Below are 21,817 nucleotides of genomic sequence, written 5' to 3'. Positions count from 1 at the left end.
CGAGATTTTTATTGGAAATGTGGTTACATATACTATTATTTTTATGTGTACTAATATTTTCACAATTAAATTTTCAATTTTTAAGATAATACTTTAGTATATAATGGAATTTAATTATTTTATAGGAATATCAAGAAAATGGCCCATTGTTTTCAGAACTTAAATTTTATCAAAGAGCTGCAAAAAAAGAGTATAGTAAGTAAAACTGGTAAACCAAACTGATTCTGTATATGTGCTAAAATGAATGTTAATATATTTGTCTTGACTATCTGGAAACACTTTTCAATTAGAAATTTGATCATAAAAAGATAGTTAATTCTGGGCCCGGAGAGATAGCACAGCGGCATTTGCCTTGCAAGCAGCTGATCCAGGACCAAAGGTGGTTGGTTTGAATCCCGGTGTCCCATATGGTCCCCCATGCCTGTTTTTGAACAGACAGCCAAGAGTAACCCCTGAGCACCGCCGGGTGTGGCCCAAAAACCAAAAAAAAAAAAAAAAGAGTTAATTCTGATAGCATAAGAATAAAATAAAAATCTATTGCATTTGCAATAGATTATGTATTTTAATTAGAGTTGTTTGCTTTATGAAACTTGAATTATTGATCTAGGTTTCAAAAGAGTTCTATAAATTTAAAAGATAAAATAAAATAATTTATTTCATAAAAACTGCATAGGAAAGATTTTTGGAAAAGACACTGAAATCTGGAGTAGCTATATAAATAAAGGAAATTATAGAATGGATAAAGTAATATATATAAAAGTAATAAAGCATTAGGCTTAATTAAATAAAGTTAAAATGTTTAAAACTTGAATGTTGGGTAATTAATTGGAAAACATCTTAGATGTAAGAACTATCAATTAGATCTTTTGAATTTGAAGTGATTATAAACAGAGCTAAAGAAGAATGAAAATATTTTTTATAAATACTGTATTTTGGATGGACTACATAAAACATTAAGGACTATATATATAGTAATGAATATATATAATATATTAAGTATACTATATTATATTACTTATACATATATAAGTAATGACCAACACTTTCAAGATCCTTATATTATGATTAGGAAAAGGAATGATGCCTAGCCTCAGTAATTAGCTTTGTTTTCCTTAATAAAACCTTCTAAACATTGACTATGGTCTTTATTATTTTTAAGTATAACATAGTGACAAATAAAATCCATTAAACTTGATTGTTTTTCAGTATATCTGTCTACAATATTAAACATATATAGTAGATAAGTGAAAATTAAATAAACTACCTGATTATTTAAGAAAGTGACATCTCTACTGATTTTTGGTAGCTAGAATATGTTTAATTAAAAATTTAACCAGCGTAAAAGGAACAATTTTATTAATCAATAGAAGCATCTTGAGACTGATTGATGTGGTTATAACTGATGTACTTTTTTTTTTTTGGTTTTTGGTTTTTGGTATTTGGGCCACACCCGGCGTTGCTCAGGGGTTACTCCTGGCTGTCTGCTCAGAAATAGCTCCTGGCAGGTACAGGGGACCAAATGGTATGCCGGATTCGAACCAACCACCTTTGGTTCTGAATCTGCTGCTTGCAAAGCAAACACCACTGTGCTATCTCTCTGGGCCCCAACTGCTGTACTTTTAAGATTCCTGGGTATACTTTTGATTTATAGTGTTAGAGTTTAATGTTCTTAGACTTTATTTTTTAAATTTTCTAAATAGTCTTAATTTTGATTGAGGTTATTAACTAAATAAGGCATATATGGAAAAGTGGGATGTATTTTTCTAAAATACATAATGTTTTACCTGTTAAATTTATCTTTGCAGTGGATCGATGGATAAAACTGAAACAACTTGATTATTTAGGAATTCCTTTGTTTTATGGATTTGGTATTACCGAATTTAAGGGAAGAAGGTAAAATGGAATTCTTATATCAAATATTATCCTCTGACTATTATTTATATGGCTTATTTAGTATCTGTTGACATATAACAAATTATCCTAAATGTCAGAATTTATGAAAACATGCTGGAATATTCCAATTTTCATGCACCAGAAATCTGTAACTGACTTAGTTCTAGTTCAGAACGTCTCCTAAAGGTGGAATAGTCTGTATTTGTGGGGCTGAAGTTCTCAAGGTGCAACTGGGGAAGATTCTGCTTTCTGGGTCACTCATGTGGTTGTTGACAAGAACAATAAAATGTTTCTAAATTCACTAATATGATTGTTAGCAGGTTTCACGTTCTTCTCAGGTACTTCTATCTGTGGACAATCTGAATGTTTCAGGACATGGCAGCTTGTTTCCACTAAAAAAGGTGGTGGCAGAGGGGACTCTGGAGACAGGATCACGGTGCTAGCGAGAGTAGGAGAGGAGGCAGAATAGAAACACATACAATAAAAACATGCATTTAAGATCAGTCATTTATAATTTTACTTTTAAACCTTATAGCTCATCATTGTAAGTGTATTCTTTTTGCTAGAAGTCCCCAAAGAGAAGTTATTAAGATTTACTACCTCTTGAAGAGAAGCACAGCAATGATTTTGTAGAACTACTTGTTTTGGGGTGGGGGCATACATACACAGTGGTAAGTTCTGGCTCTGTGCTCAAAAATTACTTGCTCTTGGCAGGCTTGGGAAAACCATATGTTATGCTGAGGATTGAACCCGGCTTGGCCATGTGCAAGGAAAAAGCCCTACCCATTGTGGTATTGTTCTTGCCCTTGATATTTTAGAACTACCTTTAAAGCCACCATTTATGGCTAGTTATTGGATATAATCTTTTAATTCACTATGTAATTCAAAGAAAATATTCTGTCCTTTGTTAGTTGTCCACTTTGTCATTTCAGTAGTCTTTTTTTATTTATCTATTCATTTTTTTGCTTGTTTTTTTGTTTTGGGGCCACACACGGTGGGTGCTCAGGGGTTACTCTTGGCTCTGCACTCAGAATCACTCCTGGCATGCTCAGGGGACCATATGGGATATCGGGGATTGAACCTGGGTCTGTCCCAGGTAGGCAGCATGCAAGGCAAATGCCTTACCACTGTGCTATCACTCTGGCCCTTCATTAGTCTTTTAAAGATAGGTAACATTTTTATTTTCTAGGTAAAATTTTTAATTCTCATGCCAATGCTTTTGCATTCTTTAGTTTTTTAAATGTTATAAATAAAAACAAAAACATTGAAATTAAACACTATTGGAAAAATGCGTGAAGAAAAGTGCATGTTGAAAATATTAAGGTTTTGTAAAACAAAGGGAAAGATTATATTGTGAGTGCATGTAGATACATAAATAATAATGGCTGGTGTAAATTGAAGGGGTAAATAAAAAAAGGATATAGTGGAGTTGCTATGTCTGCACTCAGCCAGCTCCATAGACTCACTGTTCTTGAAAGGGCTGTGAACCAAGCTGTAGAAATCGTGGGTACACTGTCCACACAGCTTAAAGCTGGTAATCTCATGAGAGATGATGGGCCAAGTGCCCCTCCTACCACCCATGACAAGGCCATACCTGAGGCACCTATTACTCATAATTGCTGCTTTGCTCATGGCCCTGCTTCACTACACCTCTGTGATTCTCTGCCAAGACACCTATCTGACCAAACACTTTCCATAAATACTGTAGTATCAGTAATAGTGTCTTGAATTCATGGACTGTGCAGCTGCATTCATGGCCACTCGATAACTTCATTTTTGTTTAATACTGTCATCCCCACAGGAACACAACAATTTAGATGCCAATATGTAGCTAAAGTCACTTAATGTTGAGAAACAAATGAAATAGCAGAATGGTCTGCTAACTAAAGAGCTAACTAAACCTATTGACAATGACTCAGTGACCTCATTGGAGTTACAATGATCTTCACATATTTGCTTGGCACTGTACTACTTCTTTTTGTTCTTCTCTTCTTTTCCTTCTTTCTGTTCTGTTTTTAAAAATGATTTTGCTCACATTTATCTGGAAACAAATGGATTGTGATCACTTGTGTCAACTGCTACACATGCTCTTTTAAAAAGTAAATTAAAAAAAAATAAGAACAGCAAAGGACCAAAAGAAGTCAATATAATTTTCTTATTTATCTAGTCGATTTGTCGATTTCTTTGTTGTGGTGTGGATATTGAAGTTGTTGTCTCCATTTATATTTTTTTCTTCTTTTCTTTTCTTCCTTTATGTGCTCTGCCATGTTTATTTATCTCAAGACCATGGCTTTTATGTAGTGCTTATCTTATGGTTGGAGTGCTCACTGGATATTTTATTTGTCACCTCTTTTTGTACTGTTGTAATGTTTCAACTTCTTTTTCCCCTTTATCTCTCAAACTGAGGATGAGAGCCTCCAGAAGGACTCTGCCCATTTTTGGCTTATTTGATTTTTTCCCCCAGTTTATTACTTTTCTCTTGTTCAAACAAAACCACATAACTTGAACTATCCAGTCCCGCCTCCCAATTAGAGTGGGAAATAAGGCAGGTACCAAGACCAAACAGGGGTAAGACCACTACGTAGTAAGCTAGGCACAGAGGGGACCACTTATTCTGGCATCCCCGGGGGTGAGGGAGGAGGATATGGGAGGTAGGACGGGAACGGAGATGGAGGGAGGGCAACTCGGTGATGGGAATTCTCTTGATTTTATGTTAATATGTACCTAAAATATCATGGTCAATGTTATGTAATCCACTATGATTAAAATAAAAATTATAATAAAAAGAAAAGGATGTAATGAATTAAAAAGCAAGCATGTTTAAAATACATAAAGTGTATATAAGTCTGAGAGCTTAAGAAATTTAGAAAATTGTATGCACAATAACTTACTTAATGCTACATGATGAAAAAGATGCTGAAAAAAGATAGTTTCATAATTAATTTAGAAAGACTAGTTTTTCAGTATCAAAGTGATTTGTCCCTACATTCTCTTCTACTAAACAAATTACAAACTACATAGCACTAGTATTTTTTGTAAAAACAATCTATAAGATTAACATTCATTCATTTCCCAATGAGTCAGATTGCATAATAAATTGTTGCTAGGTTGGTGACATTATATCTTCATAAAATTTGTTAATCATTTCAAACATTTCTGTTTTAAGATCTCTTTTTTACTATCTTTTTTTTATAGTTACAGATTTATGGTAATAGAAAGATTAGGAATAGATTTACAGAAGATTTCAGACCAAAATGGTACTTTTAAGAAATCTACTGTCCTTCAGCTTGGCATTCGGATGGTAAGAAGAAATAATTGATTTTCACTTGTTCTGTATTTAGATTATTTACCTGTTACAATATACAAACCTTTGCCCTTTGAGGAATTATCATAGAATGAAGGATTATTGTCCTAGAAAAGTCAGTTAATGAAAATAGCGGCTATTTTGGTGAAATTGATAACAGTGGGCTCTGTAAGTGACAGACTGTACTGTGTTTGGCACTACAAAGTCAATTAGGCAATGGTTCTACAGTTTGATTTTTTCCTCAGCATTTTTACATATCAGAATAAGCATACATTACATAAGAAAAACCACTCTATCTCTTATAGTTTTTAACAATGCAAATGATCGCAAAATGTATTATTTTCTATACTACTCACGTGACGATATGCGGGTGCTATAAAGTTTTTAATAGTGAATTTGGGATAGCAGCAATAATTCGTGTGGCAATGAATAATACATACTTTGCCAAATAAGAAGCAATAAAATCTTAATAGCACCCTAGCACATACTTTGCTTATACCACATATTTGTCTTATCTTGTTTGTGTTTGGTTTGTCTAGGCTTCATTTTATTTTTTTCCATTTTAAATAGAATGAAACTAGTCATGCCAGGTTGGTATATGGTAAATGGAACTCATTAATTTTCTTATTCTCTCATTCACTTCTCTCGCTAGCCAACACATGTTTATTGAGTACTCAGTGTATGTTACATGCAAGCTCAAGGGCTTCAGAAATGAAGTGAAGAAGTAATGTACAGAGGGAAAATGCTTTTCTCTATTGTCATGGATTTAGTGTTTTGTATTAAGGTCCCCCAGAGCTGATTTGTAATTATTGTATGGTGAGAAATTTCAGAGTGGATTTTATGCTTCGTTCACAATAGTTCTCTTGTAATTTTTTTTCTTTTTCTATGGTGGTATGAATTGACTACTAGATTATCAGGGTCATAGGCAGAGGTATTGTTCAATTTTGGTTTCTTTCCATTAGAACTTGAATGAAAACATGATATTTTTGGATTAATTTATTCAGCTAAGATTATTTTTCCTAGGATGAATGACCTGTCCTTGTCATATTTTAGAATAAATAAATACATAATTGTGTAAAACATTTGCCTTTGTTAATATAAAGAATGTCATTCTATATTCATGATGTTCAAGATTTTGTCTTCTATATGTACATGAATTTAACTTTATATTATATGTTTCTTTTTACAGTTAGATATACTGGAATATATACATGAAAATGAGTATGTTCATGGAGATATAAAAGCGGCAAATTTACTTTTGGGTTATAAAAATCCAAATCGGGTAAGTACATTACTAAGCTCTTGCTTGCAGTAAGAATGCTAAAAGTATCATAATTAGGCATTAAAAATCTTTGTTCTGATTCAGAAAAATAAGCAAATGAGGGCTTGATCTGATAACTATTGTGCTTTAATTTTTCTTCTATATCCTAATTAAGAATTAGAATGAGGAAACTGAAAATTAGAGCTGTGAAACCATTTAAAAGACATAGTTAAGTAGTGGCTAAGTAAGAATTTGAATTTTGAACAAATATAAAGAATTATCAAAGTCTAATAGGTATGGAATAGTTTATACTGGGAAATAAAGTCAAATTATTTTATTATTATACTTTTAAAAAAAGATTTTCACAGTTCACCTTTCTCTATGTAAATTGTTACGTTTGAATAAGGTAGCATTTTTATTTTATTTTATTTTTGGTTTTATGGTTTTATGTCACACGCAGTGACATTCAGGGGTTACTCCTGGCTATGCGTGCAGAAATTGCTCCTGGCTTGGGGATGTCCATGTGGGACGCTGGGGGATCGAACTGTGGTCTGTCCTGGGTCAGCCAAGTGCAAGGCAAGGGCCCTACCTCTGCGCTACCACACTGGCCCCAACAAAGTAGCGTTTTTAATAGAATTTTGTGATGTTGAAAAAATTCTATACCTCACTTTGCATTAAAATAACCATTTACTACATCTAATTATTTAGGACTTGAAATGGGGTGATGATGTGGACCAAAAAAAAACTTACTTCTAGTAGGAATACACAATTGAATAATATCTGAGAATATATTCATAAAATGAAAAACTTATTAACAGTATTGTATACCACAGATTCAATTACAAATGTAAAAACACCTATATTTATAAGAAAAAAAATCTATGTTTTTTTTAAAGCATCACTGTTCCTTTTGTTTGTTAGTTGTGTGTTTTTTTTTATGGAGGGGGTGGGCAGACACCTGCAATGCTCTAGGGTTATTCCTACTCAGCACTCAAGAATCACTCCTGGCAGGTTTGGAGCACTATATGGGATGCTGATGTTTGGAACTAGATCAGTTATGTTATATGGGATGCTGATGTTTGGAACTAGATCAGTTATGTTCAAGGCAAGTCCCTAACCCACTGTACTCACTCTCTGTCCTGGAGTAGCACTTTTCTTAAATGCAAGAACTTGACAACCAAGATGTTCTTTAGTGGGTACTGCAAAAAAGAAACCCAAGCATATAAACAAATTGTGGTACTGTGAGACAATTAAATATTATTCATTTTAAGACTGTCAATCTAAGTATGAAAAGACGTGAAGAAATAGTAAATATATATTAATAAGTGAAAATAACTGATTTCAAAAAGACTACCTTACCACTACTACTTTAAAAAATTTTTGGAAAACAAACATTTGGAGACACAGAAACTATTAGTGATTACCAAGTGTAAAGGGGAAGTAGAAATGAGAAGGTAGAGCAAAGATGATTTTTTATTTATTTATTTATTTATTTATTTTTATTTAAACACCTTGATTACATACATGATTGTGTTTGTGTTTCAGTCATATAAAGAACACCACCCATCACCAGTGCAACATTCCCATCACCAATGTCCCAAGTCTCCCTCCTCCCCACCCGACCCCCGCCTGTACTCTAAACAGGCTCTCCATTTCCCTCATACATTCTCATTATTAGGACAGTTCAAAATGTAGTTATTTATCTAACTAAACTCATCACTCTTTGTGGTGAGCTTCCTGAGGTGAGCTGGAACTTCCAGCTCTTTTCTCTTTTGTGCCTGAAAATTATTATTGCAAGAATGTCTTTCATTTTTCTTAAAACCCATAGATGAGTGAGACCATTCTGTGTTTTTTTCTCTCTCTCTCTGACTTATTTCACTCAGCATAATAGATTCCGTGTACATCCATGTATAGGAAAATTTCATGACTTCATCTCTCCTGACAGCTGCATAATATTCCATTGTGTATATGTACCACAGTTTCTTTAGCCATTCGTCTGTTGAAGGGCATCTTGGTTGTTTTCCAGAGTCTTGCTATGGTAAATAGTGCTGCAATGAATATAGGTGTAAGGAAGGGGTTTTTGTATTGTATTTTTGTGTTCCTAGGGTATATTCCTAGGAGTGGTATAGCTGGATCGTATGGGAGCTCGATTTCCAGTTTTTGGAGGAATCTCCATATCGCTTTCCATAAAGGTTGAACTAGACAGCATTCCCACCAGCAGTGGATAAGAGTTCCTTTCTCCCCACATCCCCGCCAACACTGTTTATTCTCATACTTTGTGATGTGTGCCATTCTCTGTGGTGTGCAAAGATGATTTTTAATGAAGTGAAACTGTTCAGAATAATATCTTGGTGGTAGAGACATGTCATTATGCTTTTGTTAAGATCAGAAATATAGTAATATCAGAATGTTTCACGTTACAAGTCTGAGCACCAATATAGTCTTTTGGGTTCAATTCTTAGCACCTGATAGTTCCCTGAACACGGCTGGAAGGATCTCTGAATGCAGGTGTGGCTCAAAAATACAAATCAAAGCAAAACTAGGAAAAGTGTAATTAAAGAAAAGTGTAATTGAAGGTTAAATTCTGAATTAGGAAGGATCCTTTTTGTTTGGTTCTATTTTTGAACCATACATGTGAGTCCTTTGGTGGTACTTACAGTTCCGTGCTTGGAACTGAAAGCACTCCTGAAAGTGCTTGGGAGCAGCAGTTTGGTGCTAGGGACTGAACCAGGGTCAGTTTCATTGCAAAGCAAATACCTTAATTCTTTCTCCTGTTCTACTGCTGGAAATATTTTTTAAGAAAACTGTATACAATTTTCCAATGACTTCCTTTTTCATTCAGAGAAATAACTACTATATTTTCCATATCTATTAATCTGTGGATGAATGTTTTTATTGCAGGTTTTTATAATTGTGAATAAAGTTGCTGTGGCTATCACGCACAATATTTTGTGTAGCTATTCTAAATAATATAGAGGTGCATGTTTGGTGGTTTTGTTTGGTTGATTTTAGGCTCTGGTGACTGCTGGCTCAGCACTCAATCAGTCCAAGTGGTGATTTGGGAATGATTATATGGGATGTTAGAAAATTGAGCCCTGTTAGCAATGTACAAGGCAAGCCCCCTACCTACTGTACTATCTCTCCAGCTCCTACAAGTATATGCTTATCTTTAAGAGAAACAGTCAAACTTTTCCTATTATAAATGAATAACAGCAATGTGTAATAATAGCAGTGGTACCGTATCTTACTTTCATATGGTTTCATTATTTTTTAATACTATCTTTATTTAAACACCTTGATTACAAACATGATTGTGATTAGGTTTCAGTCATGTAAAGGACACCCCACTTCACCAGTGCAACATTCCCACCACCACCACCAATGTCCCAAATCTCTCTCCACTCCACCGAACCCCCACCTGTACTCTAGACAGGCTTTCCAGTTCCCTCATTTATTCACATGGTTATGATAGCTCTCAGTGCAGTTATTTCTCTAACTGCACTCACCACTCTTTGTGGTGAGCTTCATGAAGTGAGCTGGAAGTTCCAGTCTTCCTTTCATTGTCTCAGGATTGTTGCAAAAATGACTTTTATTTTTCTTAAAACCCATAGATGAGTGAGACTATTCTGCGTCTATCTCTCTCCCTCTGACTTATTATTTTTTAATTTAAATTTTAGCTGTTATGTTAGATGTTAGACATATTTAATCCTTTTAATTTGTATCACACATTCCTAATGACCAACAATATAGAACATCTTGTGTTTATTGGCCATTTATTTATTTTTGGTGAGTTTACTTGTTTTTTTCATCACTTGTAAGAGAGTTATGTATTTTAAGGATAGGAGCTCTGTGAGGCATTTTCATATATTTTTAACCTGTCACTAGTCTTACCAGTCTTTTTTTTAGTGTTTTTCAAAAATCAAATGTTGCTTTGGTGGATTCCAGTTTATGAATTTTTAAATATTTAAGATTTGTATTTCTATATACCAACTATGTCAGAAATATTTTCTCCTAAGTTTTACTCACAGACTTTTAGAGAACTCTATGTTCAAATTTGTTATCTGTTTATATTTGGTGTAAAGTGAAGGTCAAATATATTTTTATTGTTTTTTTTTGAATAGCTATCTACTATTTTTCCAGCATACTATGTTGAAGTGAACATCTTTAGTAACTTGCCTTTGTACCATTGTGAAACTGAACTGACCATTTATGAATATTTTAGGATTCTTTGTGTTCCAATATTATAGTCAATGTCACTTGATTATAATAAGCTTCATTTTGAAATTAAGTAGTGTAATGAAGTCTGTCAACCTTATTTTATTACTTTTTGTTATTTTTTTGGTTTTGGGGCCACACCTGGTGATGCTCAGGGGTTACTCCTGGCTATGCGTTCAGAAATCTCTCCTGGCTTGGGGACCATATGGGATGCCAGGGATCGAACTGCTTTGTCCTAGGCTAGCATGGGCAAGGCAGCCGCCTTACCCCTTGCACCACCACTCTTGCCCCAGTATTTCTTGTTTAAAATTCTTCTTTTTTTTTTTTTTTTTTTGGCCATACCTGGCAGTGTTTATGGGTTACTCCTGGCTCTGCGCTCAGAAAACGCTTCTGGCTGGCTTAGAGACCTTATGGGATACCAGGGATTGAATCCAGGTCTGTCTTGAATTGGCCTCATGCAAGACAAACACCCTACCACTGTGATATCTCTCTGGCCCTTAAAAATTATTTTGAAGGGAGTACTTTTATATACTTCACTATCTATATAAAACATTTTATAGTTTTTTAATTTGTATTGAAATCCTGCTAATATTTTTATTGGAGTCAGATTATATTACAGATTTTCTTCTTTGTAATTTTTGTTTCATATATTCTAGAATTTTATTATTGGTATACATGATATGTTTAGAATTTGTATTATGGGCTATATTTAAGCATTATGATACTGAATTTCTTCTCTGGTAATAGTTATTGTTTGAAAATGGACTTTGATATTAGTCTTTTATTATCAGTGTTTCATGGTATACCATTTTGATTCTTTGAATTATAATCTATTTTTGTATATTTAAGTTTAATATTTTGAGACTGTTTTTACTTTGAAGATTATTTTAAATTTTTGTTAAGATAGGTATGTATAATTTATCCTCTGTGAGTAGTTTATTACTACTTTGAAGTGGATTGTTTATTCTTACATACTGTGAAGATCTTTGTTTTCTACTGTCGACTTTCTGCATTGTTCAAAAGTGAAATATGTCCGACCTTTAGATAAACCTTTTTTCTACCCACTGGTTCGTATGTCAACCTTTGTTATAAGATAGGGTGAATATGATGCAGAAATAGCTATGCAGTTTTATTTAAAAAATTGGTTTTGTTCTCTTAAGTTTCTTGTTATGAACTTTTTTGGAGCCTGTAAACCCAATCTTTCCTTAGTGGAGTTGCTGTACTATTGGTCAGGACTGTCCTCCTAAACTTGTATTTGGAATTATCATCAGTTAGAAAGAGGGGCCACTATCTCTTTCCACTAATTAAGGAAGTCTTGTGCTTCCTATTTAATATAAAAAATTGCTTCCTTTATTTGATTAAGTTTTTTACTATAGAAATTTAAATCTAACCTTTATATTTCCAAAACAGTTACTAGGATACAAAAATCTACCCACAGAATGGGAAAAACTTTTCACCCAATACCTATCAAATAAGGGGTTAATATCTGAGATATACAAGGTACTGATTAAACTTTACAAGAAGAAAACATCTAACCCTATCAAAAAATGGGTGGAAGAAATGAGCAGATATTTCCATGTTTAGTCTTCTTTTCTCTTGATTAATGAATCTTCAGCTATAAATTACATCGATCTTTTATCTTTTTCATATTTTGCAAATAGTCTCCCAGTTTGCCTTTTTTTCTCTTGATAGCAATGTTTTGTTGCTATGTGAATGGTAAATTTAAAATTAATATTGCTAAATTGATTACCTCTTTCCTTACTATGTATATTGAATTATAGTAAGCTTGGTTATGGATCATAACCCAGCTTAGGCAACATTAGACAAACTTAGTTTTTATTTAAGCTATTAGATAGTTTCATTTTTTACATTTTAATTTTATTCATTTATAAATGGCTTTTCCCATATTATTTATTCTTTTTATTATTAATAGTGCCAACTTTATCATATTCTAAATTGCCATGTGTACTGGAGTTTATTTCTATATTTTGTGTTGAATCCCTCTAGTTGGTCTATTTGCATTTGACACCATGTCTAGTGTAAATTAGTATATCTATTAACCTTGTAGCTTTTATCAGTTTTTCTACCTTTATATAGAAATATATAAATTTTTTTTTTTTTTTTGGTTTTTGGGCCACACCCGGTAACGCTCAGGGTTTACTCCTGGCTATGTGCTCAGAAGTTGCTCCTGGCTTGGGGGACCATATGGGACACTGGGGGATCGAACCGCGGTCCGTCCAAGGCTAGCGCAGGCAAGGCAGGCACCTTACCTTTAGCGCCACCGCCCGGCCCCAGAAATATATAAAATTTATGGAAATATTTTGCATATGCATTTTCTTATTACATTTCTATCTGTAAGACTCTTACGTATTTTTGCATTTTCCTCATTAATGAAAATCATATTTGGCATTTTCTTTAGGAAATATCTGCCATCATTATGATGCCCAACTCTCCTATTCAACAGCCAGGGGTATTTTCCTATTTTATCAGCTTTACATTTGGGCCTCCTGCAAAATTTTAAAACTTTTTTCATAATTACTTTTGCTTTTCATGGGGGTGGGGTGGCAGTCTCCAGAGTTCTTGGAGCCCCTTCTTGTGATTCTGAGCCAACCAGTCTAAGGTTGCATGTGAGGGTCCAAGCATGTGGTGCTGCTTGAAATCTGCTATACCGGGCATTTCCTGGGCCATTCTGGCATCACACTTGTGTCTGAATTTCTTTAACTTCTACTTTTATTGTTTATTTTAAATATAAGCATGCACATCCTTCTTGTGTTTTTTCTATGTTCTGAGCTAGACTGAACTCCTTACAATATAATAGCTGTACTCTCTCCCTTTACGATCATCACAGCTCTGAGGTTAGTGTACTTTTCGCAATGACCCTTCAAGAAATGCTTCATTGGCCTTTTAGGAAGGGAGGTCAGTCTTGATAAAATATCTGTCATCTCAGCGGTGCCAGAAATACCTTGGTGGTTTACCTCCTTGACATTGCCAAGTTCCATGTGTTTTTGCCCCCAAACTGCCTGTGAAGTTGAAGAGAATAGCTCTCCCTGATAGAAGAATAGTTCTTCATTTTAGCATCTAAGTGTTAAGTAGACTTAGGAAACCTGTGATTTATAAGAACTTTGGTTTGACTTCTGGGGTTATGCTAAACTGAAAGTTATGAGATCAAATTCCAGTTTCAGCTCTTATTTTGAGCAGAATTCTAGCCTTCTGGAAATCATTTAACCTGGTTGGATTTGGCTTTCTGTCTGTAAAATGTGGATCTCTGAATAACTTATCTCAAAAGTTCTCTTTGCTCTTAAAGTTCTGTTATGAAAACCTAATTTCCATATACCTAATTCTCTTTGACAATATTTCTTGTAAAATAATTTATTATGCTCGCATCTCCTGTTCATTTAGTTAAAATATAGCAATCCAGTGCATGTAGTAAAGAACTGTGCCAAAGGCAGAGACAGCTAAACTGAAGTGGCACAAAATTCACAGATGCACCTGGCAGTGATGGGAACCCAAGGGAAGTCACCTCCATTTCTTACCCCCAGTCTTTCTGAAACCTTGTTCTGGTTCTTCTTCTGGTGTTAGGACCAAGTAGAATTTCTTATGTTTTCAAAATTTCTTGCTTATTGTTACATAGCTAAGGACATCATACAGTTTAAACAACAACAACAACAACAACAACAAAAAGTAATGATCTGGGAGCAGTTCATGATACTTCTGATGGCAAAATACTGACTTTCACATTCTTTAGGATATCCATGAGGTAAATCATAAGCCTCATTAAAGCTGTTTGTTTACTGTTTGCTAGAGGGAATTCTAGCGTAATCCATTTATCAATCACAAATACTTACAGAGGGAGCATTAATTTGTCTAAGAATTTTATATAGAATGTCTCTCTACTTCACTATTTCATAATATTATTATGTCTTAGCTTGAAATTCCTTAATATTTCTAGAAGATAGATAGCTAAGACCAAAGTATTTTTTTTTTTTTTTTGGTTTTTGGGTCACACCCGATGATGCTCAGGGGTTACTCCTGGCTGTCTGCTCAGAAATAGCTCCTGGCAGGCACGGGGGACCATATGGGACACCGGGATTCGAACCAACCACCTTTGGTCCTGGATCGGCTGCTTGCAAGGCAAATGCCACTGTGCTATCTCTCCGGGCCCCAAGACCAAAGTATTTTTATGTTGATAGCCTTGTACTATAGATTAAATAATGTGCTTTTTATTGTATTCTCTTTTCACATGCATTAACACATATTTATTCCTTCCTACTCAAGCTATACTGTATTTTTAGTTAAATAGACTTTGAAAGTTGTTCCTAATTTTTAGTTATCTAAACTTTTAAAATTAAAATTTTATAAGTCTCATAGTAAGGGAATTATGTTTAAAGCATACTGCCACTGAATAGTCTCAATCTAATTATATGATTATATTTTGGGGTTTAATAACTTTTATTTTTTCTGCTAATCATAGACTAATTCTATGGGCTTACTCTTTTGAATTTTTTTCAATTGATTTATTATGCAAAAATAGCCCAAATTTTTATTTTCACCTGCCATTCTGTGCTCAGGAATCACTCCTGGCAGGGTTTAGAGAACTGGGTAGGCTGTGTGCAATCGCTTTACTTGCAATACTATCTTTGTGGTCCTCCATCAGTCATTTTGTAATGTTTTAATGCCTTTTTTTTTTTTTACTAAGCTTCATTTTAATAAATTACTTTGAAGTTCTAGATGTAATTTATTTATATATACTTAATAGTTTTCTCTATGAAAATGTATTATAACAGGTTTATTAAGAACCCTGACTTAAAACCAGATTAGATCTATGTACAATGAAAATAATATTTCAAGATACTGTGCAAATATATTAGCTATAAAAATCCAGTACTATTCTGATTGGAGTTTGGTTGCAATTGGAACATTTTGAAGAAAAAATTATAATAGATGTAATTTAGAAGTTGTTCTCTGTACTGAAAATTTGAAGCTTATATTCAAGTGCTGAGATGCACTTGATAGTTGGGAACCTGTTAAATATATAATTTTGTCTTTAGAAGGATATAGTTGTTTAACCTTTTTTATTAAAAGTTTTTACAAACATTCTGAAAAATTAAAGCACTCCATATACTTTGAGTTCTTACATATTACTTTGATTTAAAATTAACATCCAGGAAATTTGTTTTATCTTCTTTGACTCAAATGGCATATAATAAATAATTATCATGACATTTTACCTCTAAATACTTAGAATGTTTGTCCACCCCTTCCCCAACTCCCAGCTCAGTGTTTCTTGCTAGCTACAGCTGGTTGCCCACTTAGTCAGGGCCCTCATTGTTTGAATTTGGCCTTCCCTTCCAATTGTAGGACTTTAATATCTGGAAGATGTGTTCTCCCATAGGGCATAAAAGGAACCCACTGAGCAACTGAGGAAAAAGAAAAACAAAACCACCCCTCCACATAAAATGAGTTTCACCACATTATCACATTTAATAAAATATAACTACCATTTTTAATAGGTAAATTTTTCTTCTGCATTCTGCATTATTCTAAATCATGGGGGCAAGTGGCTTTATAATTTTTTTAAATTCTCTTGTTTTTTTACCTTTAAGTGTTTAAAGAGCGTTTGCACTTCTTAAATTCTTAGTTACTTTTACAGTTTGGGGGCTACAGTCATCAGTATTTCTCTTGTGCTTAGGGCCACACTCTGCAGTATTCTAGGGATTATGTAGTTATAGTAATCAAGCCTGGGGCTCTAGAAGGCAAAACATCTGTTCCTGCCTTTTCAGTTATTTCCCTGCCCTATTTCTAAATTTTTTACTGGGAAAAGTCTATCCACTCAATAAAGAGTTCTTTACTTATTGATGTAGTCATTATGAATATTTTCTTATGATAAGGGCTATGAACAAAGTGAAACTGACAAAGACATTTTTGTTGATTTGTATCCTCTAAGCAAATATTGAATTCTTAACTTCTTGTACCTGTGAATGTGACTTTATATAGTAAGTAATGTGACCTTATATATGTGATCCCCAAAACAACAGCCTTAAAAAAGTACTTCTGTCAGATGATTGGAATGGTAGCACAGCAGTCAGGTGCATTGGCATCATACAGGTCAATGTGATTGATCCCCAGCATCCCATATGGTCCCCTGAGCCTGCTAGGAGTGATTCCTGAGTGCAGAGCTGGAGTAACCCCTGAGCACCACTGGGTGTGGCTAAAAAGCAAAGCAAAGCAAAACAAAACAAAACAAAAAACTTCGTATGGTAAGGATCAAATGATTTGAATATTGGCAGCATAGATCAAATTTAGGCACACAGTAATCACTTAGTAAGTGATATTTTAATATGTTCATGGCAAAGAATATCTTATTTTTTCCCAAGAATTATGTAGATTTAGGACACATTCTAGAAGTTAAGAAGCAGCAATGAATTAAATTTAATAAATGTAGTCTCCCTCAGTTATATACTGATAGCCTCTGAGTGGGTAGGGAATAAACTACTCATTACATTGTAGGAAATAGGAATGCAGGTCACAGTGTCAAAATGCTAATATCATTAAAATACTGTAAACTAGTTTTTAGTGTTTTGTTATGCTGCTTGAATTTATGGCCCTATTCAAGGGGCTCATAGACCGGTCTGATAGAGTACCATCATGAAATAAAGAGATATTCAAAGCCATACCTCATATGATGGCTGCATCTTTCTTTCCCTCTCAGTGAATATTAAATATAAATAAAAAAGAATAATATCCCAGATTAAAATATTAGTAGCTACTTATAAGATCTAGAAAAGAAAACTAGTCTCAAATATAAAGCAATGCTTTTAAAATATAAGCACATGGTGCATATACATCAGAAAACAGAAACAGTATACTTTTCACAGCTCACTAAAGATAAGGTCAAACTGTATTTTTGAAAATTATATCTTCCTGCTTATTTTTATAAGCACCATATTTGAAAAGTAAATTGCCTTTTTGAGGCTGCTTTGTTTTGTCTGGCCTGAATAATGGTGTAATGCATAAGTATCATTTGTAGTATTTTATTATTGGCAAAAACAAGGCAATCTCACAAAAATACTTTAATAAAATTTGAAGTACATTTATATAAAATGTAGTAGCATCTATAAAGCTACATATAAGTTTTTAATAGATACAAATTTTGTGGACATAACTATTCTGCCTATTCCATGCTTCATTTTCCTTTTGGTACACAGGGATTTTCATTAGTCAGTATTGCAAAGAAATTTAAATTTTTATGTCTTGAGAGAATTGGGCCTTATTCAAATAAGATGTATATTGGCTTTTTAAGGGTCTTTAAAGTGACTAAGTCTGATCTTTAAGTTTCTTCTAAAGTGCCCAATACTGGGACCAGGTAGATAATATAGTAGGTAGTGCACTTGCCTTGTACATGTCTGACCTGGGTTCAATGCCACATACCAGATATGGTCCCCCAAGCCTGACAAGAGTGATTCCTGATCACAGAGCCAGGACTAAGCCATGAGAGTATGGCCCAAACAAAAGTATTTTGATTTATTTTCTCCACAAGATGTATGCAGATTTTGAATACAATTTAGGTTTAAAAAGCAGTAAAGTATTAGAATTAATAAATGTTATTTCCACCAGGTTTATGGACTGGTAGTTGCCTCTTAGGCTATATGGAATAAACTATTCATTAGTCTGTAAGGAATAGAAATGTTATCCCACAGTGGGATAACACCTAAAGAAACACACGAAGACCTCAATTATAAAATAGTAAAAATTACCTTAACATAAAAAGAAATTTAGCAAATTATTTCACAAAAGGGAATCTACATATCAGAATAGGATCTAGGTATGTCTAGCAAACCCAAGGAATGTGTAAATATAAATTCAGGAAGGATCATAATAAGTAGAGTGTGTTTAGACTATCCCCAGAGTGGTGTGCATTGAAAATAAAGGCCTTTGCAATAAATTTATTTGTAGAGAAATTATCTAATAAAGGGTGCTCTTTCTTAATATTTCCTATCCTTTTGGGAAAAAATAAAACAGAAATGGATTTAAAAATATGGGGAAATAAAAGAGATAGAGGAAACTATAAATATGTACAGAAATTGAGACTGTGGTATACACGAATACAAAGCTTCTGAGGTAAAATAGGAGTTGATTTACAAGACAATTCTAGTATAAGAAAGGCATGTTTGCCCTCATCAAAGGCTACCCTTTTTTTATTTATGGGTTTAGTACTTTTAATCAAGACTGATTAAACCATTAACCATTAATCAAGGCTGATTAATGGACCAGCCATGTCAAATCTAGTTCTTACAGATATACTGATTGGATTAGGAGTGCAGGGACTTCATTGAAGAAAGAAAATAAATAACATATGACTTAAAGAAACAGCAGTAGAATTGGACAAGAAAGCTTTTCAGAGTGGGTAGGAATGATAAGACAACTGTGAAAATAAAAGGCAAGAGAATTGGCAGAGAAAACTCAGATAATGATAATACCCTTCTGATATATTCTCCACAAACCTTTTAGCAGCAAGGAATATCCATGAAGAGTCTCTGGTAGAAATGGCCACTTAGTATATACAGGACTGTTTATTGATTGGGTTTGTCCAAAAAAAAAAAAAATGTGGCCATGACTTGTGTTCTGGTAGTCCTTGAAAACCATGACACTGGCAGTGGTTATTTTAGTGCCCAACTCACAAGGAAAGGACAATTTTATTTTGATGGAATCATACCCCAGTGACTTCCATGACTTCTTATCAATAATAAAATATTATAATAGAAAACTTTGAAAGCACTCATTTGATGTTTTCTTTTGGAGGAAAATAAATGAATAAAAATTTTTCTGAAGTAAAATATTCTTGAAATTTTTTTGTGTCATACCCTTTAAGCCAGGGGTCTTCAAACTTTTTAAAGTGGGGGCCGGATTACGGTCCCTAAGAGAGCTGGAGGGTCAGACTATATGAGCTACTAATTCTTACTCACACTGCACATATCTTATATAAATAAAATGAAAACCATTTATAAGTAAACAGATCATGCACCAGTATTTCAATGGGAACTGTGGTCCTGCTTTTGGCTAATGAGATGGTCAATGTCCAGTTCCATATTTGTCACTGCCAGCCATAACAAGTGATGCAAGTGGGCATCAGTTAATCTTGATCTGGTTGGAGATTTCAGATGTTTCATTCTTGAAAAAGTCTGTTCACAGGCATAAGTGCTACCAAAGATGGTTACCATTTTGAGTGCATGGTTCCTGATATTTGGATATGTCTCAGAGGGGAGAGATGCATAGAAATTCAAAAGGTTACTTGACTTAAATGCGTCTTTCAGAGAGTCACAATTCTGCAGTTCAGCCAGTTCCATTTGGTAAATTGTAAGGACATTTTCAATCACAACAGAAAATGGGTTACGAAAAAGCTGTATGTCCTGTTCATGGAGATGAAGCTCTTTGAATCTAAATTAAAACTCCTTTTGCAACAATTCTAGTGAAGCCAGACATGTTTCCTTTGGGAATACAACCAATGGTTTGTCTGCTGACAGGTTTTGAGTTGTTGGGAGATGACTGAAGTTTTCCTCCTGTACTTGTTTGATGAGAAGGCCTAATTTTACTTCAAATTCTTTCACATGCGATGCCATATCACAGATGAGCTTCCCCTAGCCTTGAAGTTGCAGATTGGAACTGTTGAGTAGCTCTGTTATATCTGTCAAAAAGGCAAGCTGCCATTTTCATTCTGCATCATTGAGCTCTGGTACTTCTTGGTTTTTTGAAAGTAGAAAAGCTGTAATCTGCAGAAGTAAGTCATAGAAACGTTTCAAAACTCTCCCTCTACTCAGCCAATGGACTTCTGTGTGGTACAGAACATTTTCATGGGCAACGTTTACCTCAGATAGAAATTCCTGAAATTGTCTGTGGTTTAGTGCATGAGTTCTAATGTAATTAACACAAGATACCACAATTTTCATAACAGAGTCCCACTTCAGTGATTTACAACACAGCGCTTGTTGGTGGATGAGGCAGTGTATGGCAATTGGATGAGGATGGTTATGTTTGTCCATCTCTTGTGTAATGTGAGCAATTACTCCTCTCTTAGACCCCACCATGCTAGGAGCACCATCAGTTGTTACACTGACTAGTTTAACCCAGTCCAGCTCCAAACCATTCACAGTTTGGCAAACCTTTTTAAATATATCCACTCCTGTGGTTGTACCTTTGATACTTGGCAGTGCAGCAAGCTCTTCTGTGATTTCAAAATACTCATTTGTCCCACTCATATAAATGAGAAGTTGGGCAGAATCACGAACATTATTGCTTTCGTCGAGTGCCAAGGAAAAATAGCAAAGTTTCTTTGTAGAGTTTTGTGAATGGTGCAACAAATTTTCTCCCATTTCTTCAATCCTTCGTGTCATTGTAACTCCTGAAAGGCTCACTGTACTAAATAAATCTGCCTTCTCTGGACACATCTCTTTGGCCACAGAAATAAGGCATTCTTTAACAAATTCTCCCTTCACAAATGGTTTACCATTGCGCGCTATTAGCTTGGCAACTTGAATACTTGCTCGCAGTGAGGAAGTATTTAACTGCTTCTGCTTCACAAAAGTATTTTGCTGAGTCATCAGTGTATGTTTCAGTTGTAATATTTTATCTTTTATCACTTCTCCAACCAAACAATCATATTTATCTTTATGTTGAGTTTGATAGTGGCATCGCAAATTGTATTCTTTGAACACAGCAACTATATTCTGGCATATCAGACACACAGCTTTTTCTTTGTAACGCATAAAAAAGTAATCATAAGTCGACTGTTCTTTGAATATCCTACACTCGCCGTCAATTTTTCTTTTTCTTGACATCATTCCAAACTGATATTAGTGAAATACAAATATGTGTGTATATATACACACAGTGTATGAACCCCCATTAGTCCCTGATGTGAACACTTACCCCTTGCAGGCTTTTCTAAGCAGACCAGCTCAGTCCCTGATAGTTCAGTTATATCTCCCTATATAATGCTCAAATTGATATGTTCGGAATCAGCATGTGAACACTGAAAAGGAAATGCAAAATGCATATAAAATTTTCAGTGTAACCCCTTTAAAATGCTTCAGCATCGAACCCCTAATTTTCCATATGGGCAATTCAGCACCGAACCCCTAACCTCCCAA

General features: G+C 34.3%; 1 protein-coding gene across 1 annotated transcript in view; it reads left to right on the top strand.

Annotated features, from left to right (window-relative positions):
* The window catches only part of VRK2 (VRK serine/threonine kinase 2), an 88,397-nt gene that overhangs the window by 20,228 nt on the left and 46,352 nt on the right, over positions 1-21,817 (top strand). The window contains exons 4-7 of the mRNA XM_049784787.1: positions 126-195; positions 1,806-1,893; positions 5,089-5,194; positions 6,387-6,479. Coding sequence (XP_049640744.1) covers positions 126-195; positions 1,806-1,893; positions 5,089-5,194; positions 6,387-6,479 — 357 coding nt within the window. The remainder of the gene's footprint in view (positions 1-125; positions 196-1,805; positions 1,894-5,088; positions 5,195-6,386; positions 6,480-21,817) is intronic.

This window comes from Suncus etruscus, chromosome 12 (assembly GCF_024139225.1).
Source record: "Suncus etruscus isolate mSunEtr1 chromosome 12, mSunEtr1.pri.cur, whole genome shotgun sequence".
NCBI classification, from domain to species: Eukaryota; Metazoa; Chordata; class Mammalia; order Eulipotyphla; family Soricidae; genus Suncus; species Suncus etruscus.
Note: the sequence above shows the minus strand (reverse complement) of the source record. Positions and strands in the feature narration are given on the sequence as shown.